This window comes from Oncorhynchus keta, chromosome 36, assembly GCF_023373465.1.
Source record: "Oncorhynchus keta strain PuntledgeMale-10-30-2019 chromosome 36, Oket_V2, whole genome shotgun sequence".
NCBI classification, from domain to species: domain Eukaryota; kingdom Metazoa; phylum Chordata; class Actinopteri; order Salmoniformes; family Salmonidae; genus Oncorhynchus; species Oncorhynchus keta.
Genome location: NC_068456.1, coordinates 11,749,930 through 11,765,398, shown reverse-complemented (window position 1 = coordinate 11,765,398; position 15,469 = coordinate 11,749,930). Strand labels below are relative to the sequence as shown.

General features: G+C 41.9%; 2 protein-coding genes across 3 annotated transcripts; one reads left to right on the top strand and one right to left on the bottom strand.

Moving 5' to 3' along the window:
• The first annotated feature begins 4,284 nt into the window (after nt 1-4,284).
• Nucleotides 4,285-11,150, top strand: pcgf6 (polycomb group ring finger 6). Of its 2 annotated transcripts, XM_035754168.2 has the most exons (11): nt 4,285-4,362; nt 4,612-4,796; nt 4,986-5,085; nt 5,191-5,287; nt 7,350-7,405; nt 7,506-7,565; nt 7,777-7,897; nt 8,158-8,185; nt 8,361-8,459; nt 10,337-10,423; nt 10,542-11,150. In XM_035754168.2, exons 2-11 carry the CDS (start codon nt 4,635-4,637, stop codon nt 10,590-10,592), a joined length of 861 nt encoding a protein of 286 aa, XP_035610061.1. In that variant the 5' UTR covers nt 4,285-4,362; nt 4,612-4,634; the 3' UTR covers nt 10,593-11,150. The 2 variants fall into 2 exon arrangements, with proteins under 2 accessions (XP_035610061.1, XP_052354454.1); XM_052498494.1 differs by having other exon boundaries at nt 4,302-4,796.
• A 490-nt stretch (nt 11,151-11,640) lies between these two features.
• On the bottom strand, nt 11,641-15,310 carry inaa (internexin neuronal intermediate filament protein, alpha a). Its single transcript, XM_035754165.2, has 3 exons — nt 13,666-15,310; nt 12,455-12,579; nt 11,641-12,280 (listed from the first exon to the last, which is right to left on the bottom strand). Exons 1-3 carry the CDS (start codon nt 14,734-14,736, stop codon nt 12,064-12,066), a joined length of 1,413 nt encoding a protein of 470 aa, XP_035610058.1. The 5' UTR covers nt 14,737-15,310; the 3' UTR covers nt 11,641-12,063.
• Between the last annotated feature and the right edge of the window lie 159 nt (nt 15,311-15,469).

The following is a 15,469-nucleotide window of genomic DNA, read 5'->3' as shown; positions in this document are numbered from 1 at the left end:
ACTCCTCCGATAAGAGTTTTTCTTGGAGAGAAGGCTCAAGGTCCAAGTATATCGTTTGTGTAATGAGTAATCTTAGAAACCCAGAACTAAAATCTTACGTAATTGCGTCAGATGCTCGATTAGATTTTGGAGGAGATGTATTAGGAAGGATATTAACACGACTAGTGAAGTCTCTTTAAACAATGCATTAAAGATACAGTTTTGCATTAGAAAGGACTCGCATTGATAAACAGTTCAACATAAACAAAAAATGTGTATGATGTGTAACTATTTGTCATAAAGTGTTTTTCATGGTTGAAAAGCTGAGGGACGCAAATGCCATCGCAATTCAATTAAATAAATAGTCTTTTAAGTTATTTCTAAGGAATTGTTTTGTATTATAACTGACTTTCAATAAAGTGTAGTGTTTCAGTGATATTGAGAACTCTGATGTCATTCATTCTTTAGCATTAAGCATGCAAATGTTGTATATTCAGCTGACCCTGCATGGCCTTAGCTGTGCTCCACTGAATCCACTGATCTATACTGAACAAAAATATAAATGCAACATAAAGTGTTGGTCCCATGTTTCATGAGCTGAAATAAAAGATGCCAGAAATGTCCTATACTCACAAAAAGTATTATTTCTAAAAACAATCTCTGCACAAATGTTTTTTTTACCTCCCTGTTAGTGAGCATGTTATCCTTTGTCAAGATAATCCATCCATCTGACAGGTGTGGCATATCAAGAAGATGATTAAACAGCATGATCATTACACATAGCCAGCTTGTGCGGGGGACAATAAAGGCCACTCTAAAATGGGCAGATTTGTCACACAACACAATGCCACAGATGTCTCAAGTTTTGAGGGAGCATGAAATTGGCATTTTGACTGCAGGAATGTCCACCAGAGCTGTTGCCAGAAAATGTTATGTTCACTTCTCTACCATGAGCCGGCTTCAACATCGTTTTAGAGAATTTGGCAGTATGTCCAATAAAGCCCTTTTGTAGAGAAAAATGTATTCTGATTGGCTGGGCCTGGTTCCCCAGTGGGTGGACCTGGCTTCCAAGTGTGTAGGCCGTCCCAGGCCCACCCATGGATGCGCCCCTGCCCAGTCATGTGAAATCCATAGATTAAGGCCTAATGAGTTTATTTCAATTGACTGATTTTGCTTATATGAACTGTAATCTTTGAATTTGTTGCATGTTGCGTTTATATTTTTGTTCAGTATAAGTACTGCTTGACTATAGTGAACTTCTGTGAACAGAAAATAGATTAATGCTAAATATCCACAACCAAGATGGGCTGGATTTATAATATTATGTCCTTGCCTTCAAGTTTGTCTTCACCTTCATCTTCAAATATTCAGTGTAATGGTCAGTGGATACAAACTCTGACTGTAATAGGCCTGGGTGTAGCTGGTGCAGAGGAGTAATACATGTAAATTTACTCTAGACTTACAAATCAAGTCGATATTACTGAGCCCACAATACGGACCGTAAATACAACAAACAACAACTCACAAACAAACTTGGGGGAACAGAGGGTTAAATAATGAACAAGTAATTGGGGGATAAAAACCAGGTGTGTAAGACAAAGACAAAACAAATGGAAAATGAAAAGTGGATCAGCGATAGCTAGAAGGCCGGTGACGTCGACCGCCGAACGCGCCCGAACAAGGAGAGGGGCCGACTTCGGTAGAAGTCGTGACACTGACCCAAGATTGAACCATGATTTTGTAGTGAATTCAATTTTGGAATATTTTTTTCCTTCCTGACTTGATTGTTCTAAGCGTCTTGAGACACTTTCCAGTATCCAATCATACATAATCAGTGTAGCTGGTTCCAAACCTACTCCAACCAATTATTATTATTTTTTTATTTTTAATTTCACCTTTATTTAACCAGGTAAGCCAGTTGAGAACAAGTTGTCATTTACAACTGCGACTTGGCCAAGATAAAGCAAAGCAGTGCGACAAAAACAACACAGAGTTACACATATAAACATTCGTACAGTCAATAACACAATAGAAAAATAGGTATACAGTGTGTGCAAATGAAGTAAGGAGGTAAGGCAATAAATAGGCCAAAAGTGGCAAAGTAATTACAATTTAGCAATTTACACTGGAGTGATATATGTGCAGATAAGGATGTGCAGGTAGAAATACTGGTATGCAAAGGAGCAGAAAAACAAAAACAAATATGGGGATGAGGTAGGTAGTTGGTTGGATGGATGGGCTATTTACAGATGGGCTGTGTACAGCTGCAGCGATCGGTAAGCTGCTCTGACAGCTGACGCTTAAAGTTAGTAAGCCTCCAACTTCAGTGATTTTGCAATTCGTTCCAGTCATTGGCAGCAGACAACTGGAAGGGAAGGTGGCCAAAGGAGGAGTTGGCTTTGGGGATGACCAGTGAAATATACCTGCTGGAGCTTGTGCTACGGGTGGGCATTGCTATGGTGACCAGTGAGCTGAGATAAGGCGGATCTTTACCTAGTAAAGATTTAAAGATTACCTGGAGCCAGTGGGTTTGGCATGAATATGTAGCGAGGACCAGCCAACCAGAGCATACAGGTCGCAGTGGTGGGTAGTATATGGGGCTTTGGTGACAAAATGGATGACACTGTGATAGACCGTATTCAATTTGCTGAGTAGAGTGTTGGAGTCTATTTTGTAAATGACATCGCCGAAGTAAAGGATCGGTAGGCTATTCAGTTTTAAAAGGGTATGTTTAGCAGCATGAGTGAAGGAGGCTTTGTTGCGAAATAGGAAGCCGATTCTAGATTTAACTTTGTATTGGAGATGCTTAATGTGAGTATGGAAGGAGAGTTTACAGTCTAGCCAGACACCTAGGTATTTATAGTTGTCCACATATTCTAAGTTAGAACAGTCCAGAGTAGTGATGGTGGTCGGGCGGGCGGGTGCAGGCAGATCGGTTGAAGAGCAGGCATTTCATTTTGCTTGCATTTAAGAGCAGTTGGGGGCCACGGAAGGAGTGTTGTATGGCATTGAAGCTCGTTTGTAGGTTTATTAACACAGTGTCCAAAGAAGGGCCAGATGTATACAGAGTGGTGTCGTCTGTGTAGAGGTGGATCAAAGAATCACCCGCAGCAAGAGCGACATCATTGATATATACAGAGAAAAGAATCGGCCCAAGAATTGAACCCTGTGACACCCCCATAGAGACTGCCAGAGGTCCGGACAGCAGGCCCTCCGATTTGACACACTGAACTCTATCTGAGAAGTAGTTAGTGAACCAGGCAAGGGCAGTCATTAGAGAAACGAAGGCTGTTGAGTCTGCTGATAAGAATACGGTGATTGACAAATCAGGAGCACCAAGGGGTGATGGATGTGGTAAATTAAATATGGTATTTGAATAGTGGACAGGAATGCAGGAATGAGAAGGCAGGAATGAGAAGGGAGATGAATGCCTGTGCTGCTCAGACTTGCTGCTGTCAGATTCAGAGATGTCGCACTCAACATGCTCCAGCACAACACTCCCTGAACACTCACACAGTGACTGTGATCTCAAAGCAGACAAGGTAGAGGTAGGAGTTGACACACAGTATATTAAGTGTGCATAAACCAGTTTGCATATGATTTGCAGGCTTTAATTGATGAACCACAATCCAAATGGTACCACACACCATAAGGAATAATTACTGTATACATTGAGTCACTGAATCCCTGTTTTAAAATATGAGAGACGCAACAACCAAGTGAAATTCTGAAGCACTTCTATCTGATGGCATATGATATGAAACCATGAGGACTTTGCTGCTTGCGGGGCTGGGTTCTGTGCTCCCTGCTGGCCAGGGTATATTACTGCCATGGAACCATTTATCATGTTTCCCTGTGTCTTGCATGGACAAATTAATAGTTAGATATTTTAAAGGACATAGCCTGACGGCACCCGATCCATAAACTTAGATCCATGTATAGCTACCAAAAGTAAGCCTATAGGAGATACGTTTGATAAAACTTAAGTAAACCATCAAGTACACAAATTAACACATTATTTAATATGTTCTAATCCAGGGCTCTCCAACTCTATTCCTGGAGAGCTACCCTCCTGCAGGTTTTCACTCCAACCATAATCTTGCACACCTAATACTAATAGCTAGTTGATAAACTGAACCAGGTTAGTTACAACTGGGGTTGGAGCGAAAATCTACAGGAACCGGGTTGGAGACCCCTGTTCTAATGATTAATTGATGTAATATTAATGAATATTCATTCATTTGATGCACGATAAGAGAAAGCAACTGTGCTCCATTCTATACGTTCTATTTCTATGGGACTCTGCTCAGCTTGTATTTCATTGGCTAGTTTCACCACCATGGCGCCAACCCGGAAGTTGCTGAAAGTCGAAGGACAACAAAAGTAGCTAGCTAGCAACTGTTACATTTGGTTTTGTTAGTTTAATTTGTGCTAACGTTGAATGGTTAAAATACGTATGTGGTTAATAGGGAGTCCGTTGAGGTAAAGGTAGGACTGTTATCGTTGTGTATTCCTTGAGCTTGCAACCGTAGCCAGCACGCTTGCTAACGTTAGCAACACTGCCCCTCAACGGACAGACCAGGGTCAGGTGAATATCAAATTATTGATTAATTGAAAAATTTATTGGCGTAGGAATCAACACAAATTGCAGTAATATGGAGGACAGGACCAAGGAACTCGAAAGACCAGGTTGCTTGAGTGTCGGTCAGAATTCAGAAGAGGCGACACCAACCGATGGTAGCCGCCAGAACAGCGTTGACAACGATGGCTCTGAAGACCACGATGGGACATCCAATAATGTTGACTCCGAGGATGAGGTACAGTACTGGAGACTTGGGCAATATCTAACGTTAGCGTTTCTCATATTGCTAGAGTGGCGAGTCATAATATACTGTTATGAATATGGTAACGTTCAGTTACATGGTAGTTACAATGGTTTGTACTCTGTAAATGTGATGCACTGTAATGTGGAATGACATTATGCATGTTTTTGCATCTTTTCACAGCCTGAACTTCCTCTTAATCAATTCTACCCATATATCCGCTGTGCTCTCTGCTGCGGGTTCCTCATCGATGCCACCACCATAACAGAGTGTCTGCACACTTGTGAGATACAATGATTGAAATGAAAATTCCTGAAATATGAATGCAATCACTTCAGTCTCATCACATTAGTCATAACTGCTTTGTTATGCGTTTTCCCTTTCCCAGTTTGTAAAAGCTGCATCGTGAAGCACTTTTTCTACAGCAACAGGTGTCCCAATTGCAGCATTGTGGTCCACCAGACACAACCACTGTACAATATAAGGTAAACATGCCTGCCTCTGATGTCTAAGAGCACCCATGCTCTTGTCTTGTTCAATTGTATCAGAGGTTTTGAATTTGAAGACATCGGTTCATGTTGTTTATGAGAGTTGTTCAAAAAGGGCGATCAAAGGTTGTTTTTCTGCTTGTCCTCATTAGTGTTCTTTTTAAGGTGACATTTCTATGGTTACCCTTCCTGCTGGGGAGTTACCTGGTACACAATGTCCTGGTGTGACGCACAGGTTCTGATGTGTCTATCAGTAGATGCCACTTTTATCCATTCCAAGCACACACGCTTGTCTACCGAACCGCTGTGCACAACTCTGCCTTCGACACAGTCCAAAGAGACACAAATGTACAGATGACTAATATGCAAACTAGCCAAGAATCGTCTGTTCTTTCGATCAATCGATTGGTGGACATTTTAAAACATCTATTTTGACATATATAGACACACTATGTCTATATATGTTTGAATAAAATCAACTATATTTAGGCCACTGAGCTTGTCTGATGCTTTAAGCACTGTGATTTAAAAATTAAGACACAAATTACTAAAGAGAGAGCCAGAGATCAATCCTGTTGCCCCCTGCTACTGGCCTTCGCAGATTCTGCATTATGCTCCTAAAGTTGCCGGTAATAGGCTACACCAGCGGTTGGCAACCTTTACAATTTGAAGTGCCATTTCTACTGATCTGCGTGCCGGTTATGATTTTCACATGCACATTTTTGTGGAAGAGTTTAGTTTATAATAGTCTTCATGTCTCAAAATATAATTTGATTAACCACATTACATCTTAATGAAAATTATACAAATCTAAAAGTAACTTCTATTGCCATTGCCAATATGTAAAAATAGCCTACATAAGCCAACAAAACTTTGCAGCCCGCAGGTAGAAAATATCCTGATTTAAAAATAAGTATCCTATAAATCACATTGGCTGCACATGGTCTGTCTGCAAGGAACTTGAAATATTTTATTAACATGGTCAGGCCTGAAGCACCTGCTAGCAAACTTGCAACATTGTATAAAATATTCTGGGCCCTCAGTTTCCCAGGCCAGTGAGCTCCAGACAGACAGACACAGGTGTAGGCTATTTTGCACAAGGGATAAGAATGAATCAGGTAGGCCTATTTTATTATGTTTCCACCGGATCAAAGCATAACATTTTGGTATACTGAGCGGTACTCGAAGGGGAGAGAGCTGGAAAGATTTAAAAAATAGGCTACGTTGAGGAACTATTGTCATTCTCAGTGGATGTAAAGACAGACTTTGTTTACCTGGTGTTTGAGGCGAGAGAAAAAAAGTTGCTCTGAGGAGCTCTGCAGTCATGGTGAGTTAAGGAAATCAGAAATAGTATCAGAACCACAAATGGGCACACTTATAGGTTTACATTGCGTGCAGAACAAGTAGACTAGTCTACTTTTAAATGCGGAATCAGGTGCGTGTCCACTCCTACAATGACAATGGTAGGACTATAATAATGTATTGAATGCATTAACAGAAATTACTGTAACCAAACAAACATGGTAGATTAAAAATTATGGCAATTAATGGTAAATGTTTCTATTGGTGATACTGGTGTGCCATCCCGCGGCCTCCACAATGGATTAGTCCCCTCTGACAGGTGTGAATCAGACAGGTGTTTCGTGTGCCATAATTTGTTTATATATATTTGCCACTGCTCAACTAAAAAAATCTTGGTCGACCAACAGCCTATCGACCAACAGCCTATCGACCAACAGCCTATCGACCAACAGCCTATCGACCAACAGCCTATCGACCAACAGCCTATCGACCAACAGCCTATCGACCAAACAATCGACCAAACAATCGACCGACCAATTGGGTGCAGCCCTAGTGCAAACTCATTTTAAATGAAAACGTTGCCATGATAAACTGACATTTTCACTGAAACAATGTGTGCAGAAGTCCGCTTTGCAGCAGATAACTATAACTCTCCCATTTGCCCATTATCAATGAATATAGTGATCTATAGGCTAATACACAGTTATATACAGGTATGTAAATACTTACTGTATGGTGGGTATTTTTACCTCCACAGACCTGACAGACAGTTGCAAGATATTGTTTACAAGATGCTGCCACATCTAGAAGAATGTAAGTATCCACAAGCCTTCCATTTCTCACATTTTCCCATTTCAATCTTGTGTTTGGCAGTTTAAATGAATATTGTTCTTACTCTTCATTTTCTTTGCAGTGGAGAGAGCAAGGATGATAGATTTTTACAAACAGAGAGGACTGGAGGTGCCTAAACCAGGTATAAAATACTTATGTATTTGTTGTTGATGTTAATTGTTTTTTGGCAGATATGTGATGGATCTTTGTTTATATGAAGGGTTTGCGTATTTGAAGACTGAAGACAGCCTCTACCTCTGGTGTTAGCCATGTGTCAGTCTCTGTCTGTCTTATTGCTGTGTGTGGAGCATTCCCCTAATGCCACTGTAACACTCGTCTTTCTCTGACCTCAGTGGTGGCGTCCCCCGCGGTCCCTGTGCTGAAGAACCAGAAGCAGAGGAGGGAGTTGCTGCCCCAGTCTGTCTTCACCATCCCTCCTGAACTGGATGTGTCTCTGCAGCTGGAGTTTGTGGGGTGAGTCTCTCCCTAGCATTAGTATCTTCTATTTGAGGGATGGGGGATATTCAGTAAGAGATTTTGAAATGTTATTGTTTGTTTGTCTCTGGTCATTCTTGTCTCCCCAGTAGATGGTGCTGGTGTGCTACATTTCTTCCATTGAGTGAATAGGCACTAGGGCGAACATTTCAAGTTACGAGATTGATGGTTAACTTTACATAATTGGTTGCAGGGATTAAGAAAATTCTATGTAATGTTGTGTTTTTGTTTTGATACAGAGCGGAAGAAGGCATTAACAACTATAAGGTAATTACTGCTGACAAGCTCTTTTCTCGAGTTTTAATGATAGTTGTACGAGACTGTTAAAATAAATAACATGGTCATATATACACTGTTGTGAAATTGAGTTGTTTTAGTTATATTGATATAATGCTCAAATGAATAAGGGATTGAAATCTGTAACACTGGTGTACCTGGCCAGCCTTTGGAGAGGCGGTACGTGCGAGTGTCGGGAGAAGCCACTGTCCGCCATGTGGAACTTTTCATCAGGAGGAAGATGGAGCTGAGTCCTACCTGCCAGGTCAGTGGGAGGAGTTTCACATTGACTTTACCAGAATGTCTGATTAGGTTATGAACTATTTCTGAAAGGGAAACCTGGCAAGATGCCAGAAAGAGAGAGGCATAATTATGTACATGCATTATATCTGCTCGTTATGTGAGAGGGCTCTCTGCTTCAAGAAAGAAGCATGTTTAAATGTAATTGTGTGTATACCTGTGTGTGAGGAATCCATCTCAATCACATCCCCTGAAATATACCTTAGTGGACTGCATTGTTGCAATCTAGGGCATCCGGGCTATAAGCAGCTAAGTGAGAGGTTGATGCACCTTAAGCTCACCCAAGGACAGAGAGAGAAGAGTGTTATTTTGTCTAACATGAAAGTGCAGAGTGTAACAACACAACCAGGGAGCAGAGCTACCTGTACATAGCGTGTTTAGCAGTAACACACTTGGACAGGGATTATAGACTTAGGCTGATTTCTTGGCACTCACTGGCCTCGTCTGGGGAAACATGGGGAGTAAGAGTTGCAGAGGACAGAGGAAGGGGAACTAACCCAGAGCTCAGCAGTGGTCTGAGTAGCAGGAGAACAGATTGTCCAGAGTTCTGTTCATTTTTATTGAGGTTAGTTCTAAACCAGGGGTGGAACTGTGATTATTCAGGAATACTATTTCTATGTCTTATTGAAATTGATCATTAGCCTTTTTTCTGTTTTTATTTGCTCATCCCAAACTGCAGTTACCAGTTTCCCCTCAGATATGCCCCCCCTCTCATTACATTGGAGTCATTGAGCAGACGCAGTTTTCTAGAGTGACTTACAGGAGCAATTAGGGTTACTTGCCTTGCTCGAGGGCACATCGGAGAATTGTTCACATAGTCTGCTCTGGGATTCGAACCAGTAACATTTTGGTTACTGGCCCAACTCTCTTAACTGCTAGGCTACCTGCTGACGACTCCCATATACAGTTGAAGTCGGAAGTTTACATACACTTAGGTTGGAGTCATTAAAACTCGTTTTTCAACTACTCCACAAATTTCTTGTTAACAAACTATAGTTTTGGCAAGTCGATTAGGACATCTACTTTGTGCATGACACCAGTCATTTTCCCAACAATTGTTTACAGACAGATTATTTCACGTGTAATTCACTGTATCACAATTCCAGTGGGTCAGAAGTTTACATACACTAAGTTTACTGTGCCTTTAAACAGCCTGGAAAATTCCAGAAAATGATATCATGGCTTTAGAAGCTTCTGATAGGCTAATTTACATAATTTGAGTCAATTGGAGGTGTACCTGTGGATGTATTTCAAGGCCGGCCTTCAAACTCTGTGCCTCTTTGCTTGACATCATGGGAAAACCAAAAGAAATCAGCCAAGACCTCAGAAAAATATTGTAGACCTCCACAAGTCTGTGTCATCCTTGGGAGCAATTTCCAAACGCCTGAATGTACCACGTTTATCTGTACAAACAATAGTACGCAAGTATAAACACCATGGGACCAGCTCTGTCAGGAGGAATGGGCCAATATTCACCCAACTTATTGTGTGAAAGACTACCCAAGTTAAACAATTTAAAGGCAATGCTACCAAATACTAATTGAGTGTATGTAAACTTCTGACCCACTGGGAATGTGATGAAAGAAATACAAGCTGAAATAAATAATTCTCTCTACTATTATTCTGACATTTCACATTCCTAAAATAAAGTGGTGATCCTAACTGACCTAAGACAGGGAATTTTTACTAGGATTAAATGTCAGAAATGGTGAAAAACAGAGTTTTTAAACTATTTGGTGTATGTAAACTTCCGACTGCAACTGTATGTTATCGCTCAGTGTATCACTCTCATATGATGTCATGCAGTCTGTGGAAATGATATGATGTCGTGTTGTGGTGCAGGTGGATGTCGTGTGTGGAGACCACCTCCTGGACCGTTACCAGTCGCTGCGAGAGATTCAGGGCTCCCTGGGAGACGATGCTCTACAGGTGGGTCCACTCAAGACCCTATGTACTCATAGTCACTCTCTCTGGAAATAGCCCTGATATCGTTAGCCTCCATTTGAGTTTGTGTGCTTATTTTTCTTGTATGTGTTTTTATTCCCAGGATGGTATTTTGGTTCTCCACTTTGGACTGGTGCTGCCTGCTCACATGTGAGGGGAAAGTGGGATGGATGTGATCCTGATATTAATGCTGACCTTCAGGGAACCACGGTCTTCATTCTTGTTACTAATGCCTTACAGAATCAAGTCTTCTCCTCTCTGCCTACTTGCCTGACTATTTTCCAGATGCCTTCTTCTGTAAATTGTTATGGTTAAGTTATAGTTTTCAGTCTGAGAGACTGAAGTGATTTCAGAGGGCTCGAAAGAGAAAAAGGACCCGTCATGCTACTACTACCAAAATCTCATGTTTTTGAAACACTAGTTATGAGTTAAATGTACACTGTATCTGTAATCTGTACTGTTTCCTTATTTTACATCATTTTAGAGCTTTGAACATTTGTACAGAATGTCTGTACACTCTTAGTGTCACTTCATGTCATTGTTTTGAATATTGATTAACCATTCAAGTTTTTCCTGACCAGAGTTTAGAGACACACAGCTGTTACTTGAAGATAATTCAAACATGCCTTTTTGATACAACCAATACAACAAGTTGGGTTTTGATACATGCAGTTTCTCAATATTAACACTAATAAAATACTATGCAATATTATATACCTATTGTGTTTTATTGGGCTACATTTTGCATTAGCCGGTGTGGATATGGTAATTATGTGATTCGGATTTCTGGTCACATGTGGATATGCTAAGGATGTTTGTTTTGACCTGTAATATGGCTCTGAAGAAGGAATGTGACTCTAGAGGTGAGGCTTGATCTGTTCAGTGCAGTGTCATACTCTTAGTCACTGAGCTAGGACTAACCCTGAGCTCATGCAGTAGCCAGAGCTTTTCAGAGAGGGACAGGGAGGTTATGGGAAGTCTTCACTCTGCAGTAACTAAAATGAGAATAATGATGTGTTTGTCTTTAGCAGGTTGTCGGCATTGAAAGGATGATTTTCAAGTTGATCCAAATGCCAAGCCAATTAGCCGTGGAGAGTTAATCTCCTCTCTCAGCTCAGTGTGTGGCCTGGATCTTTATCAAACCTATTTGCATCCTTCCCGCTCTGCTCGACTCGGTGGGGGATCTCAGGGAGCAGTGAAAAGACTTCTCAGTCATTTATTGACAATGTTCAATAAATAGGTTACAGTACATTTTTAATGGCTTCATCAACAGCCCCAACTCACAAAATTATTAGCCATGTACTGAATTTGCATTGCATGACAACGAATGACAAGAGTTGGCTAAAACACATACAGATCAGGCAACCAGGCTAAAAAAATATATACATTTCGTTAAAATATTCTATTTGTTTCAATTACAAAATGATCACTCCTTTCAACTACCTACCTACCTTCCACATATCATATTACTAACAAAGACTATCTCAAATTCCACTATTTTAATTGAAACTGGAGAGTGTAGCAGTGCTCAACTGCACATAATGCATCCCAGTAATAATGTAAGATATACAGTACATTTGCTCTGTGCCTTTAGATAACTGGCTTGCAAGCTCTGAATTTGTTGTCTAGTTGTTTGAGTTGATATCTGCTTCATCACTCTTCTCCACTTTTTCCTCAGTGATCTCCTTGAAGCCATCTTTCTGAGCAGCCTCTTTCTCCTTATTGGTACTCCGTGCATAGCTTGAGGCATGTGGCTGGTATCCAAAGTGACTGGTGCCATGGTTTGAGGCGCCAAATAATATTCCTGTGCTAAAGTGAGTTTCCTCTCCCTCCAGCAGTTTTCTGAGGGTCAAACACAGGTCAACAAGTATTTTGTCAATACATTTATAGCTGAGAGTGATTAGTGACTAACATATTGTAACATTCTTTTTGAAAGAGTATGGAGGGCAAGGGCATATTCCCATAATGGGAATCACTAAGACTTTGCTAACAGGTCCTGGTCTATACGTAAATTACCTGTAGGCAGCTATTTCAATGTCCAGAGCCATTTTGACATTGAGCAGATCCTGGTACTCTCGAAGATGCTGAGCCATGTCATTCTTGATGTTCCGCAAATCATTGTCCAGGTGCCCAATGGTATCCTGTTTAGGTGAAAGGAAGAAACAAATTAGACCTTAACATCTCCTTTGCAGAAGGTCTCTCAGTACTGAATGTCATTACATGGACCAAGGAAAAAAACTTAGTCCAGGTGGGAATACTTAATCTATATCCTTTCCTTGAGCCCTACTCTTTGTTTAATCTGAATTTCTAGGTAACCATATGCATTGAATTATCTATAAGGACACAGTAGCCTAGTAAAGTGTTTGCTCGTGGGTGGCAAGGAAGAGTATTTGAACGCTTGCGCAAGAGGTCATAAACGGATGACCACTAATCCGATTTAGGGTAGTATAAATACACGGGGTTCGTTCAGTATAATGCACTGCATTTGATGAGTACTCTACGGGGTTGAAGCTAGGTTCGTAGACTACTCTGACGTCGACGGGCCGTTATGTTTCCTGTCATGTCAAGCAGCGTGATAGTGATACACTGAGGGGGGGCACCTGCACCCCTGCCCAGTCATGAAATCCATAGATTTGGGCCTAATACATTTATTTAAATTGACTGATTTACTTATATGAACTGTAACTCATTAAAATCTTTGAAATTGTTGCATGTTGCGTTTATATTTTTGTTCAGTATTTATGATGAACACATGACATCACGTCACACGAGCCCCCGCGGGTTCTCATGGTCAGTCTTATAAGACTCTCAGCTGGACAGGACACGACATCCAGCTGTGATGATTCAAGCAGATGTTTACTGTTGCTGATATCTGTTAGAAATCCTCTTTATTTAGAGAGCTCGTGGGCGATCCTGCCACTTCGTGCGGTTGCAAATTTAGAGCATTTCAGAACCATGGACAGGGAAGGTTGACTTCCAGATGTGTTATCCCAGAACATACAACAGTCTCAAAATAATAACAATGTTTTAAGATGCAAAGACGGCTACCCATTGCAATATAAATCATGCATTGAAATGTGTTTATTTACAAATCATTTGCGTAATCTTACTTTTCCATCATGCGTACACACATGTTCTCACTTCCCCAACACAGGCGCACCTGTGCAAGGAGGGGTGCGTGTATGTGTGAGGAAGAGAGCTGTCAAGTGCAAACAAACGTATTTTACCTGCAAACCTGCGATTTCAAGATTGTGTCCATCTTCTGTCTCTCGAATCTGCCGTTCCAAAGACTCATTGATGCCATGTAGGGTCTCCAACTCAATTGTCTTGGACTGCAGTTGTCTCCTGAATTCGTTGATCTCCTCCCTGCTGGCCCGCATGGCATCATTGCTCCTGGTGGCCTGCTCGTTGAGATTGGCAAACTTGGATTTATACCACTCTTCCGCGGAGTGCAGGTTCGTAGAAGCCAGAGTCTCGTACTGATTGCGGATCTCTTTCAGAGCCGAAGTGAGGTCGGGTTTGGCCAGCTCTACCTCGACTGACACATGAGCTGCCTGGACCATACCGCTCAGTTCGGCCACCTCCTCGTCGTGGACCTTCCTCAGGAAGGATATCTCATCCAGGAGGCAATCCACTTTGCGCTCTAGATCCAGCCGCGCCATGGTGGCGTCATCCACGTCCTTTTTGAACGACCGCAGGGTCTGCTCAGCCTCCTCGCGCGCCCTTATTTCCTCCTCATATTTGGCCCTAAGCTTGTGCAGGTCTTCTTCTAAATTGTCCCTATCGATGAGAATGTGGGCTTTCTCGCTGCCGATCTCCTCCACTTGCGCGCGAAGCTCGCGCATCTCCTGCTGGTATAGGTCCGCGATGCGGGATGGCTCGTGCTGCCTCTGGCGCAGGGTCACCAGCTCGGTCTCCAAGACTTTGTTCTGCTGCTCCAGGGTACGCACTTTCTCGATGAACATGGCGAAGCGGTCATTGAGACCCTGCAGTTGTTCCTTCTCATTGGTTCGGGTGACTTTCAACTCATTGCTGAGAACGGAGGATTGAGTCAAATCGAGGCTGTCACCTGGCACCGTCGAAAAGGAAGAAGACTGACCGGTCCTTCTATAGTAGCCCAGCGATGACGCACTACTGCGGGGGAGAGACACCGCAGACCTGTAACTGGTGGAGGACACAGAACTGCGGGAGGAGGCGGAAGGACTACTCATACGAGAGGTTGAGGGTGAGAAACGAGGAGCGTCCCTGTAGATTTTTCTGTAGGATGACGAGGTATAGTAGTCAGATCCGTAGTTCATCTTTGCGGTTGGCAAGAAAGAGAGGCTTTGGAAAACTTTGTCTGCAGTGCTTATATAGGTTTCGGCAGACCGACCCAATACACACGGAGTTTTACATTATCCCCATAACATAAGCGCATGAAGGATTATTTTCGAAAACTAATCTATTTGAATAAAACATTAATAGGCCTAGACTAAAATATATATATATTTTAAATACATTGATATTTTCTACTATTTTTAGGTGGAGGCTGTTCCTTTCCCGAGCATCGATGGAACTGTCCACTTGGTGCAGTGCTAATGTCAGAGGATTTGTAACTAATCGCGCAGGTGTGAGCTGCTGCAGCCTGCGGAACTAGACATCTGCCTCTGGGCTCTATAAACGATATGGACAACTCGTTCGGCTTAGCTATGTTTTACATCACTGATTCTGGTCGTGCGTAATGACACTGTAGCACAATTGAATTGCCCCACAAATATGAATTCCCCGGTATATCACCATGCATGCACCTCATGACACCGGCAGATGGAGACGTAGCCTTATATTTAACATTTTCAATGGGATTCTAAATGTGATATGTTTACATTGGAAGGGAAATAGTTGTGCTGCAGCCGAATAGCAGTGTTTTTACGCACAGTCTGCCCACTTTCCCTCTTTTGCACAGACTTCTCATATCTTATGCAACCGTGAGATCCTGTCATTGGCATCAAGTTGATCTGTAAACTCTGATCTGAATGGGGAGAGGTCAGATAG